The sequence below is a fragment of the Apium graveolens genome, chromosome 2 (assembly GCF_009905375.1).
Source record: "Apium graveolens cultivar Ventura chromosome 2, ASM990537v1, whole genome shotgun sequence".
Lineage (NCBI taxonomy): Eukaryota > Viridiplantae > Streptophyta > Magnoliopsida > Apiales > Apiaceae > Apium > Apium graveolens.
The window spans coordinates 265,921,427-265,932,492 of NC_133648.1; the positions used below are offsets into that span (position 1 = coordinate 265,921,427).

Below are 11,066 nucleotides of genomic sequence, written 5' to 3' on the forward strand. Positions count from 1 at the left end.
ATAATATATTTATTATTATAAGACCTTAAAATAATTAAATGAACATTTTGAGATTTGTACCGAAATTTAGATCAAACTGTTGGAGTTGGAGAGAGGTTCGGTCCAAATTTGAACCGCGGTCCCAATTTGGCGTGGTCCAAATTTGGACCAAAGTTCGGTCTAAATTTGGACCCAACTCGTGGAGTTGCCATAAGGATTAGAGTAAATTTTATCTTTGAATCAACCTAAATTTTCAAAAAATCCTTTAGTTTGTCACAGATTTAGTTTCGTATTACCGTATTTATCTAAAATATATCCTTAGGAATGAGAGCAAATTTTATCTTCCAATCAACCAAAATTCTTGAAAAATAATTCAATTTAACACAAATTTAGTTCCGGGTCAATTACCGTTACATTCGATTGGACAAAAATTTGATAATTTATGAATGAATATCATAAAAAAATAAATTAAATGCGGTTTATTTTGATTCACGTGATTTGCAGGTTATTGCATAAGTCATGGGGTTTACCTAGTGCTCCAACCATTTTTTTTTAATTTTTTTTTGGGATATTATATTCAATTCTTTACATTTCAAAATTTACCAAAAATAATCAATGGATTCCACAACTTTTTACTTTTCCTCCCTTTTCACACTATTTTTTCTCCACTATATCTGTTTTATACAGTAAAAATCAATGAATCTTATCACTTCATCCCCTTTTCTTTCTCTTTTTCAATATCTTATACATTTTTTTTAATCTCCATTCACAAACCAAACGTCTAAACCAAACGTAAATAATTGGTTAGGACGAAGGAGTAAATATGTAGTGTATCAGAATTCAGAAGTTGCATTTGCATGTATCATGTGATGATGACGTTCACGACGCACACAAAATCTATGTACGTCTCTTACCTCGACGGCTAACTGACGACTGCTGGTCACCTGACTAATTAATACTTTCTCGCCGTCTTATCCTTTTTACACTTTTTTCAGTTCATTACATTTTAATCATTATTAAAATAGTAAAATTTATAATATAAAATCAATCACATTTATTAATTTATTATACCATTTTATACATTAAATATTACAGTAATTTCATCATTTGAATTATTACTTTCCATCACTAATTTATATTTTTTCTTAAAATTCGTGTTCAAATCCAATATAAAGAATTAAAAGACGTTTGGTTAGGGGTAATTAATAAAGGAAAAGAAATCAATCTGACTCATTCTCTTTGTTGATATTTGTTTAATAAAAATTGGCATTCCTTTTCCCCATTTTAATTTTAGTCCAAACCCCTCAATGTCCATTCCGCAACCCCCAGATATTTGCTTTCCCTTTTTAACTTTTTTTTATTTTAATTATATTTTAAATCTGGCAATCCAAAAAGTATATTTATACGTAACTTATTTTCAAAATAAAAAATAATTTTTATTAGTTTTTATAAATTTAAAACAATTTTGATACTTAATTTATATGTTAATTTAAAAAAAATCAAAGATGCTATAAATTAATTATATTAATTTATTTAATGTAAATAAATTATATTGATATAAATATAAAATACATTGACTCTTTTTATATTAAATGATATAAGAAAAATTAAATATTAATATAATTAAGTAGATTTTTTATTCCGTTTTCAGATATGAATCAAACAAGTAAAATAATTTAATATTATTTTTTTGCTTTCTCCTTCTTTCCTTTTTTATATTTTATTCCGTTGACCTGATACGAACCACCCCGAGTGGGACATAGGAATACCCGTTTTCTATTATACCCGTTTTCTATTATACCCGTTTTCTATAGGTATTAATGGTTCTGTTAAGTTACAATCTTAAATGTGAAACTTAAAAAATCATGCTCTAAGAAATGTTAAATAAAGTTTCATATTTCTTCTCCTTTCACCTAATATTCATTTGTGACCAAAGCCAGCATTTAACATTATTCACTTGCTAAAAAATCACAAAAACTGTACTGAATTTCTCATTAAGATTCAAGTATTTATTTAACTTCTCAAATATTTCGGTTCCGAAATTCGAATAATAATTCAAGTAGTCTAATTGAACTCCAACAACTAACTACCAACTTTTACCGTAGTTGTAATTACATATGCACAAAAAATCCATCGGACCGGACTTTATCCGGACTTTAAAAAACTCGATTTTTTTAAAACGGATCGGGTCGGGTTTTTTTAAAAATTGGGTCGGGCCGGACCGGGCTTCGTAAGAAATATAAGACCTGTTTGAGGCCCGCAGGCCGGACCGGATCGGAGCGAACCGGGTTTTATCCGGACTTTTTTATTTATATATTAAAAAATATTTTAATATTTTATAACTCAAATTATGAGTATTTTAAATACGAGAGAAAATAATATCTTAATATATCAGACAGAGTAGTTTAAACACTTAAATAAATAATTATTTTTTAATATAATATATAAATAATCATATATATCTTAATCGCTTCTAATATTATAATATAATATTTTAAAAATCATAAAATATATTGTATATTTTAAAATTTTATATAAAAAATCGGTTTTTTAATAGAGCTTTTTACAAAACCCGGACTTTTATCCGGGGTTTTTGGGTTTCGTGTCGGATCAGGTTTTCAAGAGAAAAGGAGGCTCATTTAAGGTTCACAGGCCGGCCAAGTCGGACCGGATTTTTTTCCGGATGAATTTTTTCGGATTTTTTTCCGTATCGAATCAGATCGAATTTCAGGTTTTGAATTTTTTTAACATCTCAAACCGTAATAGTCACATATCTCCCTCCCTTTTATATAAGTTGCTCAATTTGATTCCTGAGAAATCAAATATGATAGCTAAAAAAGAACGGAACCGGTGATTTTACATTATGAATAGCTCCGTTGTTATTGTACAGGCACACTGAGCTGCCTGCATTTTAAAAATAAATTAAGGCAAGACAGGTTGAGGCAGCTCGCTGATATTAATGAAATGTCAACGAGAACGATTTGAAATCATCTCAGTTTATTACACAACCCTGCATCTGCATGTGAGCTGATTTTGATACATTTGATATAATAAGACTTTTGACCCATTCATTCCTTTCCTATAATACTACTACTATTATTCAATTTAGAGGTCGTAGTTTACACGCGGAAGATGATTAATCCTAATTTTCATTTAATCCGTTGCTTGTGCCTCAATCCTAGATCAATCCCTTCCCCTAATTACAATGTCAAACCAATCATATCTTCATAGTTCATATACACAAGGATAGTGTGAAGCCAATATATTGTTTTATTATTTATGTAACATCCCAAATATTTAAAATGTGCATGCTATTTAAAAAAAATGCAAACTAACTATTCTCGCATATAAATTGCTCTCACCATAATAACATCCTATAATTAACTATTATTCCTTCCATGTCATATTATTTGTCCTGTCAAATTAACTAGTTTTTGACTTATAATTAAGGAAAAATTATATATTATTTAAAAAAATTGAAAAATATATTTTAAAGAAAATTAGATATATTTTTCTAATGATATAAGTTTTTAAATTTATTTAATAATAAATTAAGTGTAATTTGCGGTAAAAATATGATAAAATTGACTATAAATTAGTCAAAACAGGACACAGATGGAGTGAGTATTTCGAAAGAGATTTAGTAATTTTAATAATGAGTATTTTTTAAAAATAATGATTTCCTAATCTTGTACAAGTCTATTTCAATAAGGAAACAAGTTGATTGGGATTTTAATGACTTCATAATTGACAATTTGGTGCTTGGAAGTTGGATCTGGTCCAAGTTACACTTCTAAACCCTGTAAATGTAATATCCTTGCTTATATATATCTCCCATGTCTTCACCACTTCTTCTAGCAATCATTGATCATCTCAAATACTAAAACCTCAACACCATCTCTTCCATTTTGCCTTACTCTCTCAAATCAAAGCCTCCTGTTACCAGAAAATCTCGAAAATTCATTAGGTTATAGCATGTTGAGTTCACTAGTCTGCGGAAATTTTCAAGATGAAGAGGATGATGAACTGTCACAGCTTCTAAGATCATGCTCTTCATCTACCAAAAAATCATCGAAAAATCTGAGAAGAGGGCACAGCCTCAGCTCGAAAAGTAACTCGAAAAACCCGTATGCAGATCGCGGGCTTGACAAGTTTACTGCACTTTTGGCAGAGCTTGATTCAAAAAGACAGCAGATTTACACTCAGAAAGGCTCTGAGGATATTTCTCTTCTCGGATTTGCTTACACAAACTCGTCTGATTACAAGCCTATTGTTGTTAGAGTACGAGACAAGAAACCAATCAAAACACCAGTACTCAAGCCAGCTGAGCATAGTAGTGATTCACAAGCTTCTAACAAAACAGAAACGTCTGATCATAATTCGAAGCAAACGAGATTAGAAACGAATCATGTTCATCAAAATAATAAGGCTAGTGCAGAGAAACTGAAGTCTTATGGGCTTCTGAGTAACATCAAGATTGAGTATTTGAGACGGCCTTCTTATTATGTTCCAGTGATCATAATCTTTATTCTACTGTTCTTGGCTATTTTCGGAAAGTCTTTTGCAATATTGTGTGTTTCAATAGGATGGTATGTCATTCCCAACATCAAATCAGACAGTGCAAAAACCAGCAAAGGGAGGATTAAGACGAAAGATCAGAAGACAAAGAATACATCGAATTTAAATAATCATGATCATCGCAGAGCACCGTCTTCTCCTACGAGTGTTCTAACAGGAAGCAAGTCACCTCCACAACATGGATCTCCTCTGCATCCGAGGTGTTTTACATGACAATCCAAGTTCTTATTTCTGTACATTTTTTTATTTTTAATTTTTAGGTGTGACGTCAGAGACGGATAAGCCTCTATGTTTAACATAATCAGCTAGAAGATTAGTGATTATGGGTTGTAAGTTGTATAATCTTGAATGATTTTGTAATTAGTCTTGTTGTTCAAGTGTTAGAATGATCACCGGTTGTTGTACAGAAAGTTGCATATCTTTTTCAATGTAATGACTTTACAATCAAAGTCTATGATACCGTGTCATATGTTCTTTATCTTCTTAATTAGATAGTTGGGACTTTACAATCCAACCCCTTAATTTGTGTACTTGTATCTTTTATGTCGTCTTGACTTCCTCTATCTCATAACGTGTCGGTAATAAGATTTGTCACCGCGAAGAAACAATGAAGTAACCATTTATGATGGTGTAGACTCGGGTTCGACTTAATTAAATTTGAGGGAGAAACTTAAATTAGATTTGCCAACCCGAACAAACCATGAAGTAACCAATTATAAGGGGAGCGACTCGAGTTCGATTTTATTAAATTTGAGAAAGAAAATAAGTCATGGCATAAGTTTCTAGAAGGAACTCAAAGTCGCCAAATAAGACCAATATAATGCCGTATGTAAGCCGTTGACAGAAGAATGAAGATTGAATGAATATACCAGGCTCTTTACTTCCCTAATATTTGGTAAATCAAATCAAACTAAAACATTTCGGTTAATTTTACTAAAAATTTAATAGGCTGACGAATTGGTTATAATTTAAACATAATATTATATTCAAGAAACAGCTTTTAAAGCTTCCTTCAAAGTATAAACAAATTTGGGGGGGAAATAATATAAGCTTCATTAGGATCTAAGAAAACATGTTGGACTACAATTAAAAAAATTACATCAGCTGAGAAAATTCCGAGATCACTGGTAAGTGAATCACTGGTCAAATGTTTGTCTAACATACATATAGGTGTTTGTTTGGTCATTTTTCCAAAAAATAACTTATTTCACACTTTTTTTTTAGCAAGAAGTGCTTAATTTTTAAAAATAAGCCAAAACAAACACCCATTTATAATATTGTCAAAATTAAGAGATACAACTAAGAATAATGGAACAAATTATACAACACAAAATGTTACTATATCCTAAAGCTGCATCTTCACTGGTCATATTTTCTTTTCAGTCGGATATTTGGCTTCTTAAGCTTGACCCCCCAATCATTAAAAATGATCCAACTTCATCCTCACTCCTGTGTTAGAAAAGAATTGGAAAACCATTTAATTGTGATTGTTTCCTAGTTCTATATATAAATCATGTAACCTATTGTTATAAAGTTATAATATTGATATAATTTATGTCAAGATGGTAAAGCATATAAGTAAACATTTTCAAACAAGAAGCTAGTATACGATGGTCAAAAATTTGGCAAGACTAAATGATGCATGACATTAACCGTAACATGGACGAATAGGACGAATAGCAGAGGTCGAGTGCACAACTGGAAACCTGGTGATGAACATTTAAGAAGAAAGTTTAAGCTGAATATTCAAGTGATGTTATTCGTTTTCCTACCTTGAATCTCTTTTGACGTCCACTCTCTGAGTTAAAGCAAGAATTGTATGATTGATGTCCAGCTTCCCTGTTATATCTATTGGATGGCATCAATCTACCGACTTCTTCTGGTTGGCTTCTAGCATTTCGAGAAAATCCATCACTATCCCAAGTCACCTCATAATCAGCCTTTAAACGTGATCCTTGCTGCATAGTAATGTTAAGCGTGTTACATACTAGGAGTAATCTAATGCTTATAAAATGTTTGAAATGAATGACAACAGGCAATGACGAAAGAGAAACGTGTGTTTAAACTCTCTCGTGAGTACACATTTTGTTTCACATACGAGGTAGGTACTAGCTAGTATATGCAACATGCATAGAAGCAGAACTTGTGAAAAGATAATAGAAAATATGTAATATGTAACATGCCCTTATAAAATGTTTGAAATGAATGACAACAGGCAATGACGAAAGAGAAACGTGTGTTTAAACTCTCTCGTGAGTACACATTTTGTTTCACATATGAGGTAGGTACTAGCTAGTATATGCAACATGCATAGAAGCAGAACTTGTGAAAAGATAATAGAAAATATGTAATATGTAACATGCCCTTATTTTCATAAAAGCAGTAAGAAACATTATAACAAAAGGCACAATGATGATCGCCCACTTAAACTCTACCATCTACAACCCCCACCCAACCAAAAGTCACAAGATAATAACTCGACATGATAAAAGCCAGCTACCTTCTCCAAAGAACGGCCACTTAGAACCTTCAAAGCATTACAGAAGTCGTTGTATTCTTTGTACCGGACAATAATCTTACAGTGTAATCCTGGTACTGTATACCCGTCATCTTCGTCCTCAACCTTAGATGTCTCATTGTCCTCAGTTACATCAAGAGTCCTACCAAAAGAAATGGTTCAAATTATTAGAAGACAAATTATGTGCAATCAGGAATTTATTGTATTATATCCTCAACTTTTTTATAACATCAAGAGTCCTACAAAGAAATTGGTTCAAAGAATTAAAAGACAATTATGTGCAGTCAGGAATTTATTGTAAAATTTACTAAAATAAGAAAGCCTCGATGCAATAACAATATTCACCAAATGAATGCAATTTCATTCAATGTTAACAAGTTACTGAGGTCGAAGATTTGAGCCTTGGCGGATACATGACACTATTCACAATTTCACATCACTATGAATCTCTCTAAGACCCCAGACCTTATTATTTGTTATATTAAACACACCCAAAAGATCAGTGTAGCACATGTACCGGGTATCGGTATACATGATTCAACAAGTTTAAAGAGAGTAGCAAACTATGTAAACAAAACAAGTATGAAAATCTAATATAGAATGAATACTTTCTTTTTTCAAAAAAATATGCAATTAAAACCATTGAAATGGATTCAAGGAAATGATACTGGGCCAGATTACTAACAAGTAACAATACCTTATCTCTCCAAGTGCTGAGAATATCGTATGAGTAACTATCTGCGATGGCCTGTCAGGTACTAGCGGCTCAACAAACCAACGTGTTGGAACACCTCTCAGTACAATGGTATCAGGTAATCGTCTCCCACCTCTTGCATACCCTGCTTTCAATAGTCATAAGTCTTTGTATGTCTATGCTTATATGTGATCTTAATTTAGATGTAAGAATATAAATATGCCACACACACACACATGCAAGGAATGTTAAAGAAAGATATTATGTGTTCATTTTATCAAGAATCTCAGTCTACAATACCGTGATGGGAGGCATCACTAGGCTTCAATTGCTAGCTTTTCCTGGACCTTGACTAATATATAGAACGAAAGTAAAGTTTGAACAAAGAGAAACTAATAGGCCTCCTAAAGTTGCCTTGTCGTTCATATTACCAGAACATATCATAAGGACTAGATATAAGACAAAGTATAGAACTGTTAAACATGGAGACTGGAGAGAGAGACATTAAAGTTTCCCAGCATTGTTCTTAGAGACAACAGCCTTTAAATCAAATAAATTGTTCAACCATTGCTGCACGAGAAGCTAGTTTATAGCCAAATGAAGAATTACTTTTACTTTTTTTTTAATACATCGCTATGGATATTAACAAGGAAATTGTTAATGATGATAGCACATCTATCTTGAATGACAGACATTTGATGAAGTCTTAGCAAATCTTTAGGTAGTAAAGATATTCATGTATTATAGCATCAACAGAGCTACTTCGTTCAAAGATTGGAATTCTTGCGAAAAATTTGATTCTAAAGCTTTTGAACGTCATTCTGAGCAGAAAGATGTTTACAGAAACTTAAGAGACTAAGAAGCTAAGCAAAGGAGTGAGTGAGTGAGTGATCTTTATGCCCTCAGTATATTACAATAAACAGCATTTTTTTTTAAACATTAGGTGTTTCACATAAAAAAGCATGTGAATTATTTCTCTTCAAACCATGCAAGAATAAGATTAAATCAAACTAAAAAATAAGCAGGTGTAAAAAAAATCAACTTCACGAACAATTCAAAATTGGATTGAAACTTTTAAATCTGAAGGTAAAGCTTGACTAATCAGAAGAAAGAAAGTTCAGTTGTAATGTGGGAAGCCAATGATATTGTAATTCAAAACACACTCTCAACTGCAGAAGGCATATAGAACTTTCTAGAGACTGAGTTAGTCTGCTTAAAAATTGGTTATTATTTAGTTAAATTGATTTCTTAATACGACTAGGATTTTTTACTACAGTTGTAACTTACCAGAGAGAACAGTAGGGCCCTTGGACAGCAAAGCATACATTATGGTAAATGATAAAAAGAGATGGAATCCGGATTGCTCTAAAACCAAATTGCCATAACAAAACCTCGTCTACGGGATACGGGATACGGGATACGGGATACGGGATACGGGATGGGATTAAAGAAGAAAAACAGAGAGAAAGGATGTGACATTGTAGAAGGTGAGTGTAGGCAGCAAAAGTAGAGACGGGAAATTAAACCATTCATTTTATTGTTTAAACTGTTCCACTTCCATAAACGACTTTCCAAGTTCACAATGCTTGTAGGTCCAATAAAATCATGATAGTAATATCGATCCTTCAGCAAATTGACCTACCAACCCCAGTACAATACAGCACTCTGTAACTAAATCTCCAATATCCACATAAATAGTAACACATACTTTTATAACCTCATTAATAAACAGTCACACTACCATATCTATCAAGCAAAATTCAATTATTCTCTTTGATATAATACACCTCAATTTCAGATAATTACGAATCAATATTTCAAACCTCTCTTTCCAACCAAATAAAATTTAGAATTAACTAACCTAGTTTCTTAAACTCAACCTAAAAATGCACCATAATAACACATTTCCGCACTCCGTCTCCTTAACCATCCAATACACTCTACTCAAATAGTCAAATCACTAAAACATTACTGATCACTAAAACATTACTAATCACTAAAACATTACTGATCACACAATATAACAAAATAATACTAACATTACATGGCAATGTACTACCACAACATAAATAAAACATAATCAAAATCCCTAACCTCGACTCCCGAAAGCCACGATCTCCTCCCACTCCTTCCTCATCCTCTCAAAATCATCACAAACCGGAACTTCAACACTCATTTTAAACTTATCACCCACAATACTCAACTCAATTCCATCCATCTTCCGCACCGCACTTCTCCTCCACTCAACAAACTTCCTCTCCATAACCTTCCCTTCCTCCTCACTCTCCTCGAATTTCGATACCTTAAGAAACCCCAAATCTCTTATAAACATCGTTCCGGAAGCGACCGGGTCCTCGCGCTTCCGTTTCTTGATGTCTTTGACCCGGACAAGGTGAAGATCAGGGAGAGGGAGTGAGAGGGAGAAGGTGGATTGGAGGTAGTTGAGTAAGGAGGTTTTGAGAAGCCATTCGTCGAGTGGCTTGACTGAGTCGTCGGCTCGGTGGAGTGTTAAGAGGAGCTTGATGCGGGGAGTTAGGGTTAGCGAGTTGGGGAGGGGGAGGGGTTGAGTTGGGGAGAGCGAGTTGAGACTCGGTGAGTTGTTGGTCATCTGAGAAGGTGAGTGGTGGAATTAGAATGCGTGATTTGTTTTGTTGATGTAGGATGAATAACCAGAAATATTGGAGTAAAATTCAATTTTTTTTGAACGCTCTAAACGCATTTTAATACGTATATAAAGTTTACTTTCGTATTTATTTTTAATTTTTTTTTCTGTATTAAACTTTTGATATTAAACTTTAATTTAAAAAAATCAAAATAAAATCTATAATTATAATTTAAAGAAACATTAAAATGCGTGTCGAACTCCCCGTCCCCCAATAGAACACAGGGAATAATTGTTGTTATAGAAATTGACCCATTTTTTAAAAATTATCGGTAAATAGTTCAAAAATTGGTCAAAAATATTTAACCGATTCTTAATAAATTATCAGATTTCTTTAAAGTATCCGATAAATCGTAAATCCGTACAACAACCGAGTAATTCTTATTTTCGAAATCTGTAAAACATGATTAAATGTTATAAAAAATATTTTAAATTTTTATTGAAAAATTATTAAGTTGATAAATAATGGGTGATTAATCACACATTTGTCAATAGATAATACAAATATTTTTTTAGAGTAGATTACAGAGTGTTGGCCGTACTTTACACCGATTTTCAAAATAGTGGCCAAATTTTTAAATTTTCAAAACAATGGCCCACTTTTCTTTCCGTCTTTCAAAAAAATGGTTGTCGTC

General features: G+C 32.4%; 2 protein-coding genes across 2 annotated transcripts; one reads left to right on the top strand and one right to left on the bottom strand.

The window, feature by feature from the left end:
- The first annotated feature begins 3,750 nt into the window (after positions 1 to 3,750).
- LOC141708444 (uncharacterized) lies at positions 3,751 to 5,087 on the top strand. The gene has a single exon (XM_074512088.1). It carries the CDS (start codon positions 3,955 to 3,957, stop codon positions 4,768 to 4,770), a length of 816 nt encoding a protein of 271 aa, XP_074368189.1. The 5' UTR covers positions 3,751 to 3,954; the 3' UTR covers positions 4,771 to 5,087.
- Positions 5,088 to 5,620: 533 nt separating this feature from the next.
- Positions 5,621 to 10,439, bottom strand: LOC141708445 (uncharacterized). The gene is made up of 5 exons (XM_074512089.1): positions 9,864 to 10,439; positions 7,773 to 7,914; positions 7,058 to 7,217; positions 6,330 to 6,515; positions 5,621 to 6,006 (listed from the first exon to the last, which is right to left on the bottom strand). Exons 1-5 carry the CDS (start codon positions 10,375 to 10,377, stop codon positions 6,001 to 6,003), a joined length of 1,008 nt encoding a protein of 335 aa, XP_074368190.1. The 5' UTR covers positions 10,378 to 10,439; the 3' UTR covers positions 5,621 to 6,000.
- Positions 10,440 to 11,066: the final 627 nt, after the last annotated feature.

Bases quoted from the DNA above. Each gene is read 5' to 3' on its own strand.
- LOC141708444 (XM_074512088.1), top strand. From the start codon at position 3,955: ATGTTGAGTTCACTAGTCTGCGGAAATTTTCAAGATGAAGAGGATGAT.
- LOC141708445 (XM_074512089.1), bottom strand. From the start codon at position 10,377: ATGACCAACAACTCACCGAGTCTCAACTCGCTCTCCCCAACTCAACCC. The intron at 7,218-7,772 runs GTATTGTTACTT...TTCTTTTGGTAG, and splicing joins TCAGCACTTGGAGAGATAAG to GACTCTTGATGTAACTGAGG. The intron at 6,516-7,057 runs GTAGCTGGCTTT...ATTACTATGCAG, and splicing joins GTGGCCGTTCTTTGGAGAAG to CAAGGATCACGTTTAAAGGC.